Source organism: Tiliqua scincoides, chromosome 2 (genome assembly GCF_035046505.1).
Source record: "Tiliqua scincoides isolate rTilSci1 chromosome 2, rTilSci1.hap2, whole genome shotgun sequence".
NCBI lineage: Eukaryota > Metazoa > Chordata > Lepidosauria > Squamata > Scincidae > Tiliqua > Tiliqua scincoides.
The window spans coordinates 20,220,210-20,243,423 of record NC_089822.1 but is presented as its reverse complement, the minus strand read 5'-3'; the positions used below and the strand labels follow the sequence as shown (position 1 = coordinate 20,243,423).

General features: G+C 42.9%; 1 protein-coding gene across 2 annotated transcripts in view; it reads right to left on the bottom strand.

The window, feature by feature from the left end:
- Nucleotides 1-5,403: 5,403 nt before the first annotated feature.
- Nucleotides 5,404-23,214, bottom strand: part of PARP8 (poly(ADP-ribose) polymerase family member 8) — a 188,260-nt gene continuing 170,449 nt past the window's right edge. For both annotated transcript variants that reach the window (XM_066614239.1, XM_066614240.1), the window contains 9 exons: nt 20,980-21,047; nt 18,328-18,376; nt 12,889-13,001; nt 12,638-12,710; nt 10,298-10,367; nt 8,230-8,306; nt 6,705-6,774; nt 6,063-6,147; nt 5,404-5,718 (listed from right to left, as the gene is read on the bottom strand). In XM_066614239.1, coding sequence (XP_066470336.1) covers nt 5,616-5,718; nt 6,063-6,147; nt 6,705-6,774; nt 8,230-8,306; nt 10,298-10,367; nt 12,638-12,710; nt 12,889-13,001; nt 18,328-18,376; nt 20,980-21,047 — 708 coding nt within the window. In that variant the 3' untranslated portion in view covers nt 5,404-5,615. The remainder of the gene's footprint in view (nt 5,719-6,062; nt 6,148-6,704; nt 6,775-8,229; nt 8,307-10,297; nt 10,368-12,637; nt 12,711-12,888; nt 13,002-18,327; nt 18,377-20,979; nt 21,048-23,214) is intronic.

The following is a 23,214-nucleotide window of genomic DNA, read 5'->3' as shown; positions in this document are numbered from 1 at the left end:
TGGGTACAAGATGGCAGGGAAAGTATCAGGTTGCTTTTTCCCCCCTTCATCTTGAAATAGTGTAATGAAAGCTTTTTCTGAGTGTCAGAGGAATGTTTGAGACCAATTCAAACTTGTAGCTTCCAACATGAACCTTTCATAGAATGCAGAGTGGTAATAAGAGTGGATGGGGAGACATAAGAGAAAGCTAAAGTAGCTTTCTCTTCAATAAGGAGACAAAGCTATTTTCCAGTGCACTTTGGAGCACAGCTCTTGTGTGAGAGGGCTGCATCAATGCTTGCAAGCTTGGATTGGGTCTCGAGTTCTTCAGACTGAATCTACCAGGAACCTCTCCAACGTAATACCATTGAAAGAAGTGAGAATTGTACACTGTGCACAAAAGTGTCATAATACTTGAGCCACAAAAGCACCTGTTGGATTCCATAACTTTCACTTCTATTGTTTTGTAGTGCCAGGGCTTTTGTGCTTCATATAGCAGCCTCATATGCCAGAATTCTGCAATTTTCTGTGGTTAAAGTCACTGCAGTCCTCCCTAGGCAGAAAAGTTGGCAAACCTATTTTTGTGTGTGTTTTAAAGTGCTATCCCATTACTGAAGTTCCCATAACAATGGCAGAAACCAAAAGCAGTGAGAAGCAAATTCCTGTGGTGTAATCCAGCAGAGAGATGCATGTGAATTATGGGGCTGGGCCAATCACAACTGGTACCCAGCATGTCTGTTCCATCAGATGGGAAAGATCCACAAGACTGGCCCTGCTAATCTTCCTGTGCCATAGGAGAGGACCTCTCCCACTGTTGAGATGTGTGTGAAGGGGGACTCAGAGTAAGTCTATGAAGGGGCATTCTGCCAGCAAGTAATTTTGACATTCAGACCTGCATGAGGAATAGGTTAATGAGTGAGCAATATTGTTTGACAGAACTCTGGAGAGATGAAAGATACAAGTGCTGAGGCTTCATAGAGCCATATATGACAGATGAAAGTGGCAAGGATTATTTCTGCAAGAATGGAAGGACCTGCAGGCTTAAGAACACTTTTGAATTACCCGCCATCACTACTGAAAATTCCAATGAATTTATCAAACTATTATACTAGCCTGGAAACAGAAAGTCAGCCAAAGCAATCTGCTCCTGAATCAAGTGACTTGAGTCTCAGATGTTCAGGTTAAATATTCAAGGACAGATAAGAGGTTCTGATCCATCATGTCTTGTTTGGGTTTCTTTGCTTGATTTGCAGTCATAGATGCACACACAAAACAAGCAGGAACATTCAGCATTTAAAATCCTCTCCCTGATCTGGTTGCTGCCCAACAAAAAGCTATATGCATGCTGCTTCTACTTTAATGTTCTTCCATTGCAGCAATTACACAAATGGGGTAGCAGATGGGGAAAAGCTGGATATGTGGGGAGTGATGGATAAGGATTCACCTACACAGCTAAGCCATTATCCTGGGGAGTAATAGCACCTAGCAGTGTCTACCAGCATCAACATCCCATGCTTGTGTGTATGTATGTTATAGTAAGTGTTGGAAACTGAGTGAATGTTGATGTTTATTGGCAATTCTTGGCAGGGCACCAGCAGGAGACTTCATAAATGTTTGTGCTGTAAGCAGTGGTGTAGCTAGTGGAAGTGCAAAGCACTAAGTTTTGCAGGAGCCTGAATGCGCCATGCAAGTGGCCCCTCCAGCTCTCCTTAGGAGCCATTCTGGACAGTGGAAGCAAAACGGAGGCAAATACAGGGAGATGAATGTCTCCATTTTGCTCCCACTGCCTGGAATGGCTCCCAAGGGGAGGGGGAGGAGCCGCATGCGTTCAGGTACCTGCAAAACCTAGTGCTTGCCCCCTATGTATTTATAAATACAGGCTTATTTATAAATCAACCATGGTAAACATTGCCCTAAATCTGACAAATGGAGGAAATGAAGATGAAATTTGGTCTCTTACAAAGGCCATTCAGTTGGGATTCTGATATATTGGACTATGTCAGAATTTTCAGAAACTTTCATTGGCCTAATATAAGTGTCAGTTACTGGTTATCAACATCCAAGGATTTTTTTTTTTTTTTACATTTGCAGTAACATACAGAACACTTAAGATTCCCAATAATCATGTAGCCATTGATGCAACATGCATCTCAGTGCATCAATAATCACGTTTTGTTAATCTTGCCTTCTCCATCATGAATTTCTAAAGGGCTTCTATCAGGTATCCAAATATCGGTATGAGTGAATTCAGTCAACCTAATGATATTTGCAGGTATCATAATAGCGTGGTAGTATGCAGCTGTTACCGCATACTGGTACAATCTTAAGGGCACAATCCTATGCATGTCTACTCAGTAGTAAGACCTATTGTGTTCAATGTGGCTTACTCCCAGGAAAGTGTGGATAGGATTGCAGCCTTAGGGTGCAATCCTAACCCACTTGCCCACACCAACATAAGGGCAATGCAGCTAGGGAACAAATATTCCCTTACTTTGAGGAGGCCTCCATGAGTGCTGCCCAACTGCAGGATGCAACACACCTCCCATTGGTACAGCTGTACCAGTGCTGGAAAGATGGTTAGGATTTGGGCCTAAGTCTACTTTCATCTGTCGTTTCCTATTAGAAGAAGATTGCCATGTGATGAGGTGAGCACTGTGTGTATGCTTTGCAAATATATTGACTGAATCCACTGTAAATGTCCTCCCATCTTACAGCATCCACATCTTAATGCCCTATTCCCCTAATGTGGCTGACCTATTCACACCAATGTCATTAATGACTTCCAACATCAGCTGATGCTTGTATGTGAGAGTGGGCCACCAAAGATCCAACACCACCATCACTGTCAAATGACCTTACATCATCTCAAAGACAATGCTTTCAGCTGAGCCAGTTCACACATTCAGTCATCAGCATGCAGTAATGGAGAATCAAGGGATGCATATGCACTTACATACCAGGCTTAATTTGCACAATGCTTGATAATTCTCTCTGTTCCATTGCATTCCTGTTTTTGGAGCAGGTCTGTATAACAAAGGTATTTTCCTGTGGGAGGGTATTTCTGAAGGCATGTCCAGATAGCTACTCACTCACTGATGGTAGCACTAAGCTAAAGAGATACTGTACCAGAGAATGTGAGGGTTTAGCATTATCTTAGACTTTTTGAGTCACAGTAGCACTTTGCTCATCTTTTACTAGTCCATTTGGATGAGCAGTATTCATCTGATTCAGTGCACCTGTCATTTAAAAAACAAAAGCCCTGTCCAGATGCACCCCACAATGAATTGAAATGGATAATGTCACTTCAGTACTGGAGTTCATACTTAACAGAAAATGAGGCAAAGAACTGTTTTCATGGGCACCATAGTCAACTAAACATTTTTTTTTAATTCAATGAGATGGTCTGGTACCCAGGAAATTGCATAACAACATTTAAGCATGTTAAAATGACACTTGGAAAAAAATAATTTGCAAGACCTTGCCTGAGAGAATTCCTATCTCAGGTTTTCCAGCCAATTATCATACGGTTAACCAGGTGAAATACATTCTTTTAGGCATACATTTGTTTTTTCTCCAATAAGTAGCTATGAAATACTATTAAACATCATTGACCATTTTTGCTGAATTGAGGTTTGGATTATTTGTTCTAGGACAGTGGTTCCCAAACCTTTTAGCACTGGAACCCACTTTTTAAGATAACATTCTGTCAGGACCCACCTAGCTTTACAAGACTAAAAAAAAAATCATTTTACAAGTCACAGAAGCATCTGTTTTTATTCTTTTTACTATGATGGGAGGGGAACCACCTTCTGGAGCATTTGTTGAGCTCCACATTTATTGGATTTGGGCCATAATGGAAGCCTTGCATTCCCCTTCATCAGACCTTCAATAAGAGTCAAGGCACTTTTGCCTACTTCAAGTAAAAGTATATGTGTGACTCTGTTTCACTTTCCACAAGGCTCAATATATTTTCCTTTTCAGTTATCAGTTTGTCACTTTCACAACCCACCAGATTTCAGGTTGCAACCCACTGATGGGTCCTGATCCACAGTTTGGGAACCACTGTTCTAGGAAGTCTTTTGTTTCAATGCTTGTTTTTCGTAGGGCTGAATTAAACAGAGGTGTACCTACTGGTGATGTCAGTGCTGCTAGCAAGAAAGGTCATATTCATAACCCTACTAAATGACTGGCAGCAGTGCTCAGCACCTTGGAGAATTGATCCTTAGGTGTGACTGCAATAATCCTTTCACATAATTAGATTAAACTGCTTGTAATTAGGCACAAATTATGCACCAGTTCTCAGACTGGCCAGAGGTATGAATGCACGCAGCAAGCCTCAGCGCATGCGTTCTCCCTACACTGCGCACAGATCCTTTACTGTGAATCAAAGTCCATGGCAAGGGGTATTCATTCATATTACCTGTCTGCAACAAAGAAAGCAATGAATAAATGGGGCTTGTTTAATGGAACAAATTAAAAGATCTATGTGCCACATACAACGGTGTGCAAGTATGAGGCTCTCTCCTGCATCACACCACACAAAAACCCTCAATGTGGCATGTGACCTGGTCCAACATGTTCCAGAGATGTAGTGCTATCTGTTTACAGATGGATATTAAAAGAACAGATTCAAAAGTTCAAAAGTACATTTAAAAAAATGATATCCATTTCAGACTCACCTCACAATCAAGGCACATACAGGCTCCATAAAACATTTATGCATTTACCCATCTTTAAGCACTGGAATACTATCACATAGCTCAGGAAGAAGAAAGCAGAGAAGGCAGCTGAAACCCCTAAGCAGTGAAGACAAGAATCTAGGCCCACTGCTCCACCTGTGGCAATTTGAAAAAGCCCCAGAAATGGCCCCTTACATACTGACCAACTAGGCATTTTGTCCAGTCTAGTTTTTAGGAGAATGGAAGAAGGACGCACAGGCTTGGTCTCTCAAACTTTTCTTCCAAAATTGCACCTCAAAGGAATGAAAGTTGAACATGGCCAAATTCATGCTCTTATGCCCACTGTTGATCAAGTAACTTGTTTTATGTTGACAAATATGTGAATACAACAATTTTCTTTCTCTCACACTTTGGATCCTGTTCATGGTCCGTACATAGCAGAGTGGATATATTACAGCTAACCTGTCCACCATATGATGACGTCCCAGGCAACCACTTCCTATGGTGTATCAAAATGTGAATATTCTACTTATTGCAAAATATCCTGCACTATGTAGATTTCCACTTTAAATAAAAAAGACTGTTTCTGTTTCAGTCATTGTAAATTTAAAATACAGGTATACAGTACTAAATTGATCCAATTCAAGTCTTTAGTATAAAAATATCAGCACAAAACTCCTTTTCAAATTCTGTTTATTGTGAACAACCCAAACGTCTGTTCAACTCTCAGCTGTATTGTCTCAATAGATTCTCTACCCCTACATTTGCTTGCTTGTATCCCTTTTAGATATTTTTTTTGATGTGATAAGAAATGTTAAGTAAGAAAAAAGTATTCAAAGGATTAACTTGTTTAGAATAACAATAAATTCAGGTTTTTCACATCTTCTTCAGTTCAAAATCCAGCTTTGAGACTGAGGAAGGCTCTCAAATCGCATCAAGGAATTAAGAGTGGTCCATTTAACCAGTAGCAGTTTGATTACCAATGACACGTAGGATCTCTTTATGAATGTTTGGCTCTTGTGTGTTTATACTTGTATCACCTACTTGACCATCTTCATAGCTAAAAGATAAAATTGTACAGAAGAAAAATATTTAAAGTCTTGAAAGCTTCCGTCATCATAAGAAATAGCCTGATCCATGCACCATGTCTGTTACTGTACAAAGAGAGAGATGAGAGCTGCAGCAGCAACCAGCTCAGCCTCTTCTCTGATTGTGGCTGAGGAGCGCCCCAGAATGCTTTGCAGCTTCTAGTATGTGCCTCTCCAGCCATTGACCTCATTGCACATCATTGGTAAGCTGTGCTTTTAGCTATTTTAGCACATTTTTTTTTAAACACGCACACACACTTTATGAAGATTGAAAACTGTAACCTTAGAAAAAATGTACTAGTGAGAGTTTACTTACACAAAGAAAAATCTTGTACACACGTGGTCAGTGTTGGGAACTACCCATATCTCTCCATGTTTGTGCAGATCAGGTGAAGTTATCACTGTAAGAGACAGATAATGTTTTCATAAGCAGAACATTGCATACTTAGTGGACTTGTGTACAGGCAGTGTGATATTTTGGAAATAAAAGACATATTTTATTTATTTTTTACATTTTTATACCACCCTTCCTCCAAAGAGCTCAGAGCAGTATACACAGCTGCTCTCCTCCTTTTGTCCTCACAACAACCCTGTGAGGTAGGTGAGGCTGAGAGAAAGTGACTGGCCCGAGGTCACCCAGGAAGCTTTGTGGCCAAGGGGAGATTTGAACGTAGATCTTCCAGGTCTAAGTGCACCTGCCAAACCACTACAGCACCCTGGCTCTCTCTCTCATATATTCTTATCACAAGAGTTCATAATCCCCCTTGACATTTTGCTAATTTTGTTAGTGAGAAAAATTCTGTGACAGAGACCCCTAGTCTCCTCTCACAGAACTACAGCTCCCAGGGATCACTACAGCAAGCAAGAGAATGACTATGCTTATGTCAGTGGTATAGGTTTGCCATTAGTCTGCTTTCTTAGGAAAACCAGACTTGAAATGCATTTATTTATTGCTTACCTTCACATAAGGCTATGCATTTTAAGTTTCGACTTTGCAAAAACTGAGACTGCTGTCCTTTTTTCTGTGACTGTGAAAGAAAATAAACACGGGAAGAAAATGTTGTCCTAAATACAAGTTAACAAAGTGTTATCTAAATACTCGTACTAACAGCCCAATCCTAACCAGCCCAGCGGAACATGCATGTGTGCTGTCACAAATGTGCCATAGGGCATGCTGTGGCAATGGGGAGGCTCATGGTGCCAGTCAAAGGCCTGTGCCCACTGAATCAGGCAGGCTCTCTAGGGGAAGAGGATGGCAGAACAGAGGGGGGGAGGGGGTGTAATGGGGAAGGGGGTGTAATGGGGAAGGGGGTGGGTGGGTGGTGGCTACTGTCATATTCTATCCCCTATCCTGGGCCTGATTTCCCAACATGGGGCTGCTCGGACTTGCACCAACAATTTTGATGGCTCAAGCGCAAGTAGCCCCATAGTGGCTGCTGCGGCTTATCCTGGGAGAAGGTGACAAATGTCTCTCTCCCTTGGAAGACCTCCAGCAGCCTCTATCCCAGCACTGGGTACAGCAGAGGTCGGTTCAGCACAGCTGCATTGCCTTGCTGGAATCTTGATAGGCTAATGCCATAAAGCTATAAATCTAATACCCACTTTCCTGGCAGTAAGGACCAATCCTATCCAGCATCTCTGCAGCCTCAATGCAGCCCCAAGGAAGAGGAGCAAAGGTTCCTTTACCTTCAGGAGGCCTCCATGATTACCCCTCCAATGCAAGATTCAGCACATGCCCTGCTGGCATGACTATATCAGCACTGGAAAGTTGGATAGAATTGAGCCCTAAGTCTCATTGAACACAAGGGGTTTATTTCTGAATATACATGCATAGGTTTGAGCCTTAAATGGCATGCTAAAAGGAAAACAAGACAAAAACATTATAAAAATTTTTTGCCCAAGAAGGACTTATTGATATACCCAGTTGTCACATTTGTGTTGGAAGCATTTATGTCTTCTTTGACCGGACTAAAAAACTATTAACTTTTCTGGCAATATTGTTCATAAATGTCAGTCCAAATCCTTGGTCAATAACAGAGTGAATTCCCTTAGGCATTCTAAGGCCTGAGTAATTTCCTTACAGGAATCCTATTCTTGCAGACAGGCAGTGAAAGCTTACAAATTAGGATCACGTCTATGACACCTGCAATGGAAATTCTCAGAACCCCACCCCCCACCCCAACTAAGCATGGCATATTAGCCCATCCCATGGGGTGGTTGTGTCTGTTACTGCAACACTGCTGGGTAGAAAATCAACAGAATAGCAACAAAAGAACCATTTACAGAATTAGTTGGCAAAAAGAGAATATCTGATGTGGGTCTGTCAATCAGTCATGATTAGCCCTTCTCAATCTGCCCCTTCCCCACATAGGCACAAGGGCTCTGTGGGGATATAAACAGTGTTCACATCCACCATCTGTCCTGAGTTAACTCCTGGGTATAAAATCCAATGTCTTTCAGAAATGCTTCATATATTTCTTTACCTGTAACACATTGCTGTTTTTACTGCCCGAAGCAGGTTCATCCTTAGCTGACACTTTCTGCTGTTTCTTGTTCATCCCTAAAGACATTAGATTTACATCAGACACACTGGTGCGTAAAATGTCAGATGTTCCACTTCATATACAGGGAGAGTGCAAGCAGATATGGATGTCGCTACTGATTCTTCTTTCTAGAAGCTGACAATTTCTGATAATTTAGCACCTTTATGCCGACTGATATGTAGTCTGACACAATATTCAAAAAACCGTCTCTGCTCCCCCTGGAATTCCTGAGGTTGGCTTAAGAATGACTTAAATGTTAATTGGCATGATAGAGGCCATTTGTAGAACAAACAGGGTTCAATACATTTCAGTTGGCCTTAGGCTCACAAACCTGAGTTAGGCTGAGTCATAGTTGTCCATGAATACACATGATGCAGGGAACAGCAACTAATCCTGTCTCTCACCAATAAGAACATAAGAACAGCTATGCTGGATCAGGCCATAGGTTCATCTAGTCCAGCTTCCTGAAAATGTGGCACATCATTGTATAGATACGATGATGGTATCTATATGATACTCATGTCTTCAAGTGTTTGTGTGTGTGATATTTCATTTCATGTTTCACATATACACATGCAGCTCAATCCTGAGCCGTGCTTGGGCTGGCGCAAATCCCTTGCACCAGCCCAGGAGGATTGCAAATGGACTGGAATAAGCCTCTGTGCTGATGGAGGCTCAGAGTCTTGCGTCAGCTAAGCTTGGCCAACAGAAGACTCTGGGGTGGGCCGGGAGGAGGCGGGAGGGAGGTGTTCCAAGGTGGGGGAGGGTGGGTGGCCCTAGAGGCAGAAGGGTGGGGAGAGGGAGGCGGGGCTGGGACCTGGCAGTAATGCCAAATCCCAACCCCTGTTCCCGGGGAGACTGGAGTGACCTGAAGCCTCTCTGCTCTCCTCAGACTTGCACCATCTCAGGAGGTGGCACAAGTCCGAGGAAACCCATAGATGCAAGGGTGCTTACCTCCGGTAAGGGGAAAAGTTCCCTCTTACCTCTGGCTGAGCCGCTTTGGGCACCTATCCTGCGTTGGATACAGTGCAAGCCTCTTGGCTTGCCTGTTCCAGCCCAGGATAGGATTGCACCCTTAAAGTGTTAAGTTCCCCTTAGATTTTCCTGGGGCAGAGTTCCTCTATTCAGCCAAGAAACTACAGCAGGAAAGTCTGATGAACCTCTTCACTGTTCCTTCCTTAGTTTACTGCAGAGCTCTGATAAACTCACTTCCTGTAAATGTCATTCCTCCTCCTGCCTGAATCTCTACAACAAGCAGACTTGTGTTGCTCTTTGGCCTGTGCTGTTGACTTGTCTGCCTGCCCACCCTTTGTACTTGCTTCTGCTCCCAGCTACCAGCACAGACCCTTTCCTACCACCACTCCAACTTCCATGAATTGCGTCACTAGTTACTGACCCTGGCTCCACCATGGATCACCAGATCCCTTGGAGAGCTGCATTGGATATATCTGATTTCCAGCTATCTTTAGGGCTGTTCACAAGTCCCCTTCCTGACCAACATATAGCAAGTGTGTGGGGTAGGAAACAGGAGTGTGTTTGTTGGCGTTTCCCTGATATCTGCACATTCACGTACTCCAATGTGAACATCAGCTATAAAAGGGGAGCCCATGCTGTTAGGAAACCTGAACAATGTGACATTCTGTTCAGAGTGCAGAGGATGGGGAGAAGGGCCAGTGGGTACAGACTCCTTCCCTTGGGTATAAACATGGTGAGGATGGGGCTTGTGAACAGCCCTTCTATCTCTCTTGATAGCTCCTCCCTGTTGAGCATCAAGTACTTCCCTGAAAAGGCCAGATCCTGCAACACCCTTGCCCTAAGAACCAGCCACCAAAAAGTCCTACACTTTTGTGAAATGACTGAAGTGCTCATGTTATATCAATCAATTTTTTAAAAAAATGTATTCCCCAGATAGAATGAGCACAATTCTGATTCAACAATGAAGCAGGTAAATGAAAGTACTTTCTCTCTCCCATATTTCCCCAAAGTTAGAGTGATTTATACATATCACCTGAGTAACCAAAAGATATGCTTGACAATGGACTAAGGTAGATCCCGCTTCCAAACATTGCACCATGGAGCTGAAGAAAAAAACAAACAAACAGAAACAAACCTTATAATTCATTATTGATTTGCTACATTTTACAAAACCAGAGCATGAAATATGTGAATTATTTTAGTGTCACCCCAAACTTTGAACGTATAAAGTCCCTGGCAAAATACAAAAAGGCTGTTCATGCTAGATTAAGTTTCCTTTATCGCACATTCTCCTGAGCACTATAAAAACTAAGTAAAAAAAACTTATGACACAGAATGTTCCAACTACTGCTATCGATAATATTGTGCTCCTTGTCTTAAACTGTTGTGGAAGTAACAAAAAGAGTCTGCTGTTTCAGCCAAGCTGCTCTGTAACCAAGAGGAGTAGACATGTACTTGGCAAAAGGATTCTAGCCTGCATTGACAGATTACACCTAAATGTCTAGGGTCTAGGCAACAGAGTTGTGCTGAGACTTGGATGACTCGAACTTGAGTTGCAAAAACATGCATTTTTTGCGACTCTTAAGTATTCAAGTCACGCGTGTCAAAAACTTGGGCAATGACTTGGGGGTTTACCCTAAAAAGGAAAAGACTCAAACAGACTTGAGTCAAAATTCACTTTTGTGTGTGCTTGTGACTGTTTTGTGTGTGTGTTTGCTTGCTTTTTTTTCACTGCTTCCGCGAATCAACTTGTTTCTTCAAAAGACTCAGACTCGAGTCAAAATGGCTTGAAAAACAGCACTGGACTAATCACCATGGCTACCCATTATGACTCAAGGGAGACTTGAGTCAAGGGGGCAGAGAGACCAATACTTGACTAGTGACTCAGGGGTGTGGCTCTGGCACATCCCTGCTAGGCAATCATGTGTTGTCCACCCCTTTCTTAAGCCATTTCTGCCCAATGTTGGATATATACAACAGGGATAAAATGTATACATCTATGGGCTGGGCAGAAATGGGTTAAGGACAATATATTTTACCACACTACAGAAAACAAAAATCATGTTGTTTTTTTTAAATTTGAAAAACTTAATATCCCACTTTTCTATTTCAATTGAAGCACTCCAAGAGACCTACACCTTATTTTAAAACAGACATCAGGCAAAACAATTGAAAATATTTAAATTTCAGTGACGTTGCACCAACAGGTTGAACAACACATGTAGAGGGGCAGATCGTACAAACAGACTTCTCAAACTTCTCAAATTAAAGAATAGTTCTGAAGTGAGGGGAAGAACCAGGATATGTACAGGCTGTGAGTGCGCATTGCTGAAATCATGTGAGGCTGATTTGTGGAGTAAAATATTGTCTGGTCTGGCCCATGTATGTTGTCAACCAATGACCTAGGCTGCAAATGACTAGTGGGAGGCTCTGGCATTGCTGTACAGGAAAGAATACCCCCCCACACACACACACCTGGTTACAGCACAGAGACAGGCCTGTATTCTTATCTGCCGCCATCTGTTTTTTGACAGTAGATAAGACATACCATGCTGCCGGTGAGGTGGGGGGCTCACATCCCCCAATGGCCCTACTAATAAATGACCCTCCCCCAAACTCTCACAGCACACTTACAGACCATTTGTGGCACACCAATGAGCCATGATACAGTGGTTAAGAACATAACAACATAAGAAGAGCCCTGCTGGATCAGGCCAAAGGCCCATCTAGTCCAGCTTCCTGTATCTCACAGTGGCCCACCAAAGTTGAACATCGCTGACATAGAAAGTATGAATCTCATGCTTTGGTTTTGAATGTGGTGCATGTGACCAAAATGAAGTTGCCATTGATTTATATGATGATAAACCAACAGTTCATCTAGACTAGCATCCTGTTTCTCACTGTAGCCAGTCACTGGTTTCATGCCAGGCAGGGAAGCAACAAGAACCCTCTCAAGCTGCTGCTGTCCAGCAACTGATAACCAGTGGCCTTGTGCTTCTGTCGTGGAGGTTCCATTGGCCAACCATGGCCAACAAACACTGACAGACCAATCTGCCATGGCTGAAAAGCCACTTTGAAACACACCCGTGAAAAGCCACTGAAGCAAAACTGCATCCTTTGACAACTAATTCCAAAATGCTTTCCCAAATTCCACAAATGCACTATATATATATAAAAAAACTTTGTTCTATGTGTCCTGCATTTGGATTTGGGAAGCAGGAGCAAAACATGACATGAGACTTCTGAATACTGCACTGTCATTTCTCTTCACGTTCTGTGAATCACGTGACCTACTGCTTAGCAAAATGACTCATGTCCTCTGTAACAAGAACCCCACATTTTTTTTCTTCTTGTTTTTTTTTTTTTTTTTTACCTGCAGCCTTGTATTGGAAGCAACCACTAAGCCGTTCCTCAGGATAGAGTGCCAGTTTTCAATGTGGGACCCACTTTAAAAACAAAAACAAAAACATAAAGCAAAACTGAGAGTGAAAATCGTTGATGTTATAGAGCAACCAGAATGAAATCAGCAAATTCTGCTAAAATAATGAGTCCCAAAGAGGTAATCTTTCCATGGATCTTTGTTGGATTGGTGAGACTGGAATGACAAAATCTTTCAATACTCACTGAAATGCAAAGGTACTTCCATAGAGAGTTTTAGCAGCTCGAAAATTGGATTCTTTGGCTGGTGGACTGCTGAGCAGAAGGAACTGATGGGGCGTGTGCATAAACTTCAATTGCTGAAAAAGAATGGTAGCAAGGAGGTTAAACAATATGAATGGGCTATTCAAATCCTTGTTAATCAAGTACACGCTTTGGTACACAACATTTAACAATAATTTTGAGAGTCATACGAGTCATATAGATAACTCTAGGTTTTGGCCTGTAGAATAAATAGCGGTTTTGGGAGGCTATTTCAACTGGAAAAAAAGAGTCGAGGGGGGAAATTCCTGCTTCCTGCCAAAGCCACAGCTCCAATCTAGAATACCAGCCAAATCTCTCACATAAACTCTTGACTTCTGATGGGCAGACTTCCCTCAAATGAGGAGGCTGGTTAGAAGGAGGTTGAAAGGGAAGGTAAAAAGAGTCCAATCTCTCCAGAGTGCAAGGAGTGCAAGGAGGCTGCTTAAAACAACAGTAATAGAGGCCCAGCAGAGGTGTATACCACAAAGAAAGAAGGGTTCCACTAAATCCAGGAGGGTGCCCGCATGGCTAACGAGCCAAGTTAGAGAGGCTGTGAAGGGCAAGGAAGCTTCCTTCTGTAAATGGAAGTCTTGCCCTAATGAGGAGAATAAAAAGGAACATAAACTGTGGCAAAAGAAATGTAAGAAGGTGATACGGGAGGCCAAGTGAGACTGTGAGGAACGCATGGCCAGCAACATTAAGGGGAATAATAAAAGCTTCTTCAAATATGTTAGAAGCAGGAAACCCGCCAGAGAAGCGGTTGACCCTCTAGATGGTGAGGGAGGGAAAGGGGAGATAAAAGGAGACTCAGAGATGGCAGAGAAATTAAATGAGTTCTTTGCATCTGTCTTCAAGGCAGAAGACCTCGGGCAGATACCGCTACCCGAACGGACCCTCCTGACCAAGGAATTAAGTCAGATAGAGGTTAAAAGAGAAAATGTTTCAGACCTCATTGATAAATTAAAGATCAATAAGTCACCGGGCCCTGATGGCATCCACCCAAGAGTTATTAAGGAATTGAAGAATAAAGTTGCTGATCTCTTGACTAAGTTATGCAACTTGTCCCTCAAAATGGCCACGGTGCCAGAAGATTGGAGGATAGCAAATGTCACGTCTATCTTTAAAAAGGAAAAGAGGGGGGATATGGGAAACTATAGGCCGGTCAGCCTAACATCTATACCAGGTAAGATGATGGAATGCCTCATCAAAGATAGAATCTCAAAACACATAGACAAACAGACCTTGCTGAGGGAGAATCAGCATGGCTTCTGTAAGGTGGAAAAGTTTGCAGACGACACCAAACTTTTCCGGGTGGTGAAGACCAGAAGTGATTGTGAGGAGCTCCAGAAGGATCTCTCCAGACTGGCAGAATGGGCAGCAAAATGGCAGATGCGCTTCAATGTCAGTAAGTGTAAAGTCATGCACACTGGGGCAAAAAATCAAAACTTTAGATATAGGCTGATGGGTTCTGAGCTGACTGTGACAGATCAGGAGAGAGATCGTGGGGTGGTGGTGGACAGGACGATGAAAGTGTCGACCCAATGTGCGGCGGCAGTGAAGAAGGCCAATTCTATGCTTGGGATCATTAGGAAGGGTATTGAGAACAAAACGGCTAGTATTATAATGCCGTTGTACAAATCGATGGTAAGGCCACACCTGGAGTATTGTGTCCAGTTCTGGTCACCACATCTCAAAAAAGACATAGTGGAAATGGAAAAGGTGCAAAAGAGAGCGACTAAGATGATTATGGGGCTGGGGCACCTTCCTTATGAGGAAAGGCTACAGCATTTGGGCCTCTTCAGCCTAGAAAAGAGGCACCTGAGGGGGGGACATGATTAAGACATACAAAATTATGCAGGGGATGGACAGAGTGGATAGAGAGATGCTCTTTACACTCTCACATAACACCAGTACCAGGGGACATCCACTAAAATTGAGTGTTGGGAGAGTTAGAACAGACAAAAGAAAATATTTCTTTACACAGCGTGTGGTTGGTCTGTGGAACTCCTTGCCACAGGATGTGGTGATGGAGTCTGGCCTGGGTGCCTTTAAAAGGGGATTGGACAAGTTTCTGGAGGAAAAATCCGTTACAGGTTACAAGCCATGATGTACATGTGCAACCTCCTGATTTTAGAAATGGGCTATGTCAGAATGCCAGATGCAAGGGAGGGCACCAGGATGAGGTCTCTTGTTATCTGGTGTGCTCCCTGGGGCATTTGGTGGGCCGCTGTGAGATACAGGAAGCTGGACTAGATGGGCCTATGGCCTGATCCAGTGGGGCTGTTCTTATGTTCTTAATTCAGGCCCACCGCAGCTGTTTGGGTCTTTTGAAAGGAAGTGAGATATCCTATTTATGGACTACAGTGGTGGAAGACTGGGGAAGACAAATGAGACTTCTTCCCTAGGTCAGCATTCTGTTCATGATTCTCAGCATCCCACAGGGTAGCCATGATCATCACTGGGAACTAGAACACAACAACTTGGCCTTTGAAACTTGTGCGGGCTACTCTTAAGGAAGAGTTTGAACACTCATCCCTGTCTATGGGACTCTGGGACCTCATGTGACAAGCATAAAGTAATTCTGCTGCAGATTACAAACTAAACACATTGGCATGTATTACAAGGAACTGACCTAACCAAGCCATAGTTATGATTTTGGAGCTCATTTCATGTAATGAGCAGGTGGTATTCTGAGAGGGAGGTGGATGTATTCTGAGAATTGTGCCAGAATTGGTCATTTTCTGGCAGTCACCACATGGTGTGGCTTGATAAGATTAGGCTGCAAGTCTTCAGCAGCTTGACTTCAGCTTAAGATCTGGATACTCCTGCCAGGGGACATGGGATTTGTCATTTTCTATGCTTCCTGATTCCAGCCCAGCAGGAAATAGGCATTGCTCAAGAGTATCCAAGGCTTATCTATAAGGTCTCTCCTCTCTGCAGCAAGTTCTATCCATTGCTGGTTGCTCCTGCTTGCTTCATAATGTTAAGTTTGCTTAGGAAACTGGTGGAATTGTCAGGAAAGACTGACAGACCACAGATAATTTAGAGAATTGAACTGTGGCACATAAACTGTGGCACTAAAATTGAGTGTTGGGTGGGTTAGGACAGACAAAAGAAAATATTTCTTTACTCAGCGTGTGGTCGGTCTGTGGAACTCCTTGCCACAGGATGTGGTGATGGCGTCTAGCCTAGACGCCTTTAAAAGGGGATTGGACAAGTTTCTGGAGGAAAAATCCATTATGGGGTACAAGCCATGATGTGTATGCGCAACCTCCTGATTTTAGAAATGGGTTATGTCAGAATGCCAGATGCAAGGGAGGGCACCAGGATGAGGTCTCTTGTTATCTGGTGTGCTCCCTGGGGCATTTGGTGGGCCGCTGTGAGATACAGGAAGCTGGACTAGATGGGCCTATGGCCTGATCCAGTGGGGCTGTTCTTATGTTTTTAAAGAGACATGAGGCTCAAAATTCACAGCCATCCCTGCACTGAGCAAATCACGTTTCCTTCACTCCAGATTATCAGATGGTGAGTGGAACTCATTATATTCAAAGAGAGAGTCGTAAAAGTGGGTTTGAAAAGGCGAAGAGAAATATTTGACAACCACATGGAAAATGCTTTGTGCAAATCAGCCATAAGATGATCTAAGCTAACACTACTTGTACTGAGACATTTAATTATTAGTGGTCTCTGCAGAGATGGCTTTAATGTAGTTATTAACCATCAAAACAAATTGGACTCTGCATGCCTAAGTGAACATTTCATCCATTACATTTTGTTGAATTCTCAAAAGTAAACTGATCGCCCGTTTGACATTTATTTTGGAGGAGAGCAATGCAGAAAAAAAAGTGTTAGGCATGCCTAATCACACTGAAATAATTGGGACCAAGGCTGCAGTCCTGTGGACAATACCTAGGAGTACACTCCACTGATCACAATGGACTTAATTCTGAGTAAATATGCACAAGGCTGCGCTGTTAATCATTTAACTGTGGGTTTTAAAGACCATTTTAATATAATTTTAGTGCCCTAAATTTATTCATAACCCAGGTCTGTAATGTGACCCTGCAGGACGGCATTCTTGGCAGCTACACAATTGTGGAACTCCCTTACTATGACATATCTTGATGACATATCCTAACGCCTAACTTTTGTCCATCTTTCCAGAATCTGGACAGTATTTTAGAGCTGATTTGCAGTGGTTGGAATTCAACCAGTACTGGATGGTCTGAGGTTTACCATCCTCAAAAAAAAAAAAAAAATAATAATAATAGAGATTGTCTCTTATATTTGTTTCTTGTTTTCCTGTTCATTTCCCCAGGGTCATGGAATAAAATTTAAATCCTTAGCACATTTATTTGAAAGTGAGCCCCATTGACCTCAGTGCAGTAGCATTCCCAGAGGAGAGCACACAGCACTAAGTTTGCATTAATGCGCCTCCTTCTTGTCAGTGCGCCTCCTCCTTGCCTTCGGAGCCATACTTGGTGGCAAGAGCAATGTGGAGATGTCTCATCCACTTTAATCTCACTACCCGGAATGACTCCAAAGCAAAAGGGAGAAATGGCTCCGAAGGGAAGATGGAAGGGCCATTTACATGGTATGTTGAGGTGCCTGCAAATCTTAGCACTCTGCCCCCCCCTCCCCCCGGACACTGCTGCCTCAACAGGATTTACTTTTCAGCAAATATGCTGAGGGCCAGGCTCTACAGCAATGATGTTAAGGGCACACACATGAGAAATCAATAGGATTGGGGTTTGTATGCAAATATAAACAAGACCAAACCTCAATTAACAACCAGCTGGAAAGGGATCACAAAGTACGTTAATTAAAACCATGTGAAGCATACTCAATTCGGTGATAAGCAGCTGGACTTTAACAAGCTATTTATTAGCTTTCATGTTAGCCTTTTCTGAGATAGCATACCACTGCATGTGAAACAATCTTGCATCCACAGTCATCAAAGAGAAAAATGTTTATCTCTACGACTTGCGTCTTTGTGTGACACGAACTGAGCATTTAAAACAATGAAACAAAAATCATGAATAGGTTATAAAAGAGCTGTTATTTACATCCATTAGAAGTTATTTTTTTTAAGAATATTAAATTGATACAAACTTTAAATGACTACAGGAAAAAAAAATTTCAATACTGCACATTCAAGAACAGAAGGATTCACACGCTTTTTCTTTTTTTTCTTCATTGCTTTAGTTAGCACATCATGGCTGGGATTTCTGAAGGTCCCATCGCATACTGATTTTTCAAAAGCAAGTGGCGATGAGGGACACATGTGCTAATGAAAGCATCACTGATTTGCAGATAAACTAAAATCCGTACTCAGTGTTTTCACTGTAGAAAATTGTACTGATTTTAAGACATCCAACTTACCCTGTTCACAGGCAACTTCACAATATGGGATCTATTACTTGAAATAACCCTGAAATAGATACAGTATATCAGTATATGAAACAAGGCAAGTAACCTGCAAGGTTTTTGGTTTTTTTTTCCTTTCTCTTCACTGTAAGGGAATCCTGATGACCACCTTCACTTACTCACCTTGAAACACATGGGTGACCAAACTACCTTGAGGTGATCATTCTCATCATGAAGTAGTTTGCTATCTATTCCATCTTGACAAAAGGTAAGGGAGACGTTACCACACACCACTTACAGATGTCTGCTAACATGTAGGGCACAATGGTCATCTGTGTAGGCTCCCTAGGACCATTTACTTATTTCTTTCTTCATGTTTCAGGGACTATATGAGAGGGAAATGATACTGTGTCCACTTGGCAATTCCTCCAACAGGGGGTAGAAACATCAGCACCTCTTGATGTCTACATGATAACATGAATGGATTCTGTTGAGCTGCATATATGGAGGGGCTGCCCAACAAGTGCACCCTTGCTGTTGGGGGTACTGTCATCGGGCACAATTTCTCCCATTCCATATTCTCTGGCAGCATGAGGGTGAAACAAACGAATGGCTCTCTTGTCCGTACATAATCTAAAACATATTCATGCAACAGGATTGTTGATAGTAAACAGATTTATCATATGAAGGTACAAAACTGCCTTATAAATCAGACCCTTAGTTCAGTCAGCACTGTCTACATTAGTGCTTCCCAAACGTTTTAGCACCAGGACCCACTTTTTAAGAGACCCAGGGTGGTGTAGTTGTTTGGGAGGTGGATTCAGACCTGGAAGACCCAGGTTCAAATCCCCCCTCAGCCATGAAGCTTCCTGGGTGACCTCGGGCCACTTACTTTCTCTTAGCTTCACCTACCTCACAGGGTTGTTGTGAGGAAAAAAGGAAGGGAACAGCTGTGTACACCGCCCTGAGCTCTTTGGAGGAAGGGCGGTATAAAAATGTGATTAACAAATAAATAAATAACAATCTATTGTGACCTACTAGACCAAAAAAACAAACAAATCAAACAAAATAAACAAAAAACGAATAAAAAAACCCCTGGGTTCACATGTGATGTATGGAATGCCAAATTGCTAAAGAAAATGGGAAAATGTGACATTTTAATTTGGGGCTATGGAGATTGCCTCATACCACAGGTTAGCATTCCAGCTAACAATTTGCTTCTGCAAACTGGGCAAGGGTACATGCAAAATTGGTGTTTCAAAAAATAATATAATATATAATAATATACAGTATTTATATACCGCCTTTCTTGGTCTTTATTCAAGACTTTATTCAAGGCGGTTTACATAGGCAGGCTTATTAAATCCACGCAGGGATTTTTACAAATTGAAAGAAGGTTCTTTCTTTCAAGAACCACTACATTCAAGGTGTTACACTCCGATCTGGTTTAACATTCTGGCCTCCATCCTCCCACGCTCCGAGCAGATGGAACAGCTCAGCTGCAGCTTGCCAGCTGCTTCAAGGTCGCACGGTGCCGGTGGCCTTGAACTGGCGACCCTGTGGATGTTAATCTTCAGGCAATGGAAGCTCTACCCTCTAGACCAGACCTCCTGCCGTGTTTCAAAAACTTTTCGTGATCCACCAAAAATTAGCTCGTGATCCACTGGTGGGTCCAGATCCACACTTTGGAAACCACTGGACTACACTAACTGGCAAGAGCTCTCCAAGATTTCAGGCAGGGGCCCTCCCCCAGCTTGACCTGAAGATGCCAGGAATCAAACTTGGGACGTCTACATGCAAAGCATGAGTTCTACCACTGAGCTATGACCAGCAACCTTATGCATGGTACTAAGGGCCCAATTCAGAGCCTGTGCGTGCTGGCTTACTGCCGGTGCACATTGTCACAAATGTGCCATAAGGCATGTCTGTGAGCATTACTATAGGCCCAGTGCCAGAGCTGGCCCAGCATGAGCTCTCACTGGGCCAGCTCTGGTGCTGGGCCCATGTTCCACTGCCAGGTGGTCACCTGAGACGGCGGAGAGGTGAGTGGGGGTGTGGGGGGAAGTGGGGAGGAGCAGTTCCAGGGCGGGGGGAGGTGGGGAGAGAGCAGGGAGAAGGCATGGCGGGGAAGGGAGCAGGGAGGGAGGGGGCAGGACTGGTGGAGCTCTGCTCCACTAAATCCTGAGCCCTGTTTCGGACTGCGCAATTCAACACGGGACTCTCCAATTCTATGGCAGCTCCAGAGTTACTGTAGGAATAGAGAAGTCTTATTGCAGGGCTGCTTCCCTTATCCGGGGGAAGGGGATAAAAGTCCTGTTTCAAAGAGAAGCCACCTTGGGCTGCACAGGGCACACAGGATGCTGCAGTAGCCATCTTGGTACTGCTGCAGCCCCACATGTCAGGCAAATCAGAATTGGGCTATTCGGCTATGTCACCTACTGCTAGGGACCAGAAGACCCTGTCATATATGCCCCATATATATATATATATATATATATATATATATATATATATATATATATATATATATATATATAACATATCTCTGTTATAACAGTATCTTTGTGCATATTTTAATGTCATGCCACTCTTGAAGCCAATCTCAGGGTAAAATTCAATAAGTAAAATAAACAAATATGTAGATTAATGATCTAATCCAGTCTTTACCATTGCAGAAGAGGATGAGCGAGTGGGTCTTGTTTGTCCATCTGCTTCTTTATTTCTAAATAAGGTGCCTAGGAAATAATATCAGTGTTACTATTAGCCAAGAGACATTGTGAAACCAGACCTTAGGCTGTGTGGATTCTGGTAACTCTCTTCCCTCCCATGAAAGTTGCAACATGTTTCTCTAAATCAGCGGTTCCCAAACGTTTTCGCACTGGGACCCACTTTTTAAAATGACACTCTATCAGGACCCACCTAGCTTTTCCAAACTTTTAAAAAAATAGATCTAGAAATAAATAATATTTATTTATTTATTTATAAATATTTTAATTTATTTATAACAATAAATAATAAATATTTAATAAATATTTTATTTATTTATTTATAACAATAACCAGAAAAAGACCTTCAACTTTATCTCTCTATATTTACACAAGCTTGCAAACTACAGGAGCTCAGCTCCTTGCAGGGCAGTTAGCAGTTATCTTGCAAACTGCAGGAGCTGAGCTCTTTGCGGGGTAATAAGCAGTTACAGTATCTGATCTTTCAACAGCCTCAAGGCTTGAGGAAATTAGTTAGCTGATCTTTCCATCACCTTTTGGGGACCCACACAAAATTGGGTGGCAAATTCACTATCAATTCTATACATCACTTAATTTTTTGAATGCATTCTGGTGTGCTGGCTGGCCTTGAAAGCACTCAGGATGTGACGACTGCAGTTTAACAAGCCTAAGTGCCCCACCAGAATTCACAAAATGGCACACATTAATGGTGGCTCCATCTTAATATTGCTGTCATTAGAATGGCACCAATAATTCTTGGTGCTGTTGTACTTTATAACCATCATATGAAAAGCAATTGAGAGGAGTGGACCTCAGTTTAGCCTCTCCCCCCCCCCCCCCGGTCTAGGTCTCTATTCACATTAATACTCTCATATAGTTTTCTCTCTGTTCATTACTAAAGTCAGTTCACTTGTTTTTGCAATGCATGCCTAAGAACACACTTCTGACACAGTGGAACAGCGTAAACCTCGTGGTAATACTTATATTTGAAATAGGAATTTAGGGTGCAATCCTATCCTGCAACAAGATAAGCCAGGAGGTTTGTGCTGTATCCAGCACAGGATAGGGTCCATAAGCGGCTTAGCCAGAGGTAAGGAGAAACTTTTCCCTTTAGCCAGAGGTAAGGGGATACTTTTCCCCTTACCCCTGGGTAAGGACTGCTGGCCCCAATGGGTCTCCTTGGACTTGCACCACCTTTGGAGGTAGCACAAGTCTGAGGAGAGCGGAGCAGCTTGAAGCCTCCACCCCAGGTGTTGGGATTTGGGGGTTGGGATTTGGCATAACTGCCTCCTGCTCCAAGTCCACCCGCCACCGGGACTGCCCACCGCCCACCCTCCCCCTGCCCAGGAACACCTGCCTCCCTCCTTCTCCCCGCCTCCCTCACGCCTACCTTTCATCCTGGCGTCAGCTCATGTGAGCCGACGCAAGACAATAGGAGGAAGCCAGCGCGGAGGCTTCTGTCAGCCTCTGCAGGCCTGTGCTTCTGGGAGCGCCGGCCCGGCTTCCTCCCGAGGAGGTGCAAATGTGCCTTACGCCTCATTTGCGACCCTCCCAGGAAGGACCAAGGGACTTGGGCCGGCCTAACTCCATGTTAGATACTCCTTCTTATTCGTTTATAACACTATGATGGCTATTTTATTGTATTTTAATGTTGCATTTTAATGTTGAATGTATCTGAATGTATTTCAATGTTGAAATTTTAAATTCCGCCTCCTGTTGGGTGGTATTGTGTGTTTGTTTTTGTGTGTCTTTGACCGTAACAATAAATACATACATACATACTCCATGTTAGGATTGCGCCTTAGACATTAAAAGGTCTTCACAATGATTACTTCAGAAAACTTTACAATATTTTTCATCAGGCTTATGATTATCATTGTTCCCATTTTGCAGATGGAGGAACGAGGCTAAGAGATAAGCCCTAATTAGAAGAATTCCTCCCCATGTGTGCACATGTATAAGGGCTGAGTGGGGCTTCACACCAGATGTCCATGCCTTGCTAACCTTGCTACCTACTTGTCACCTAGCCTTGCTACCTGATGCATTTAATGGAACGTTAGAAAGGGGAGTCTAGGCATAAGATGATTGTTCAAACAGAAGAATAAAAAGAATAAAATTCTGGTATCATGATAAGAGAATTCTGTTCCTGGGACTTTGATTACTCAACAAGATTGTG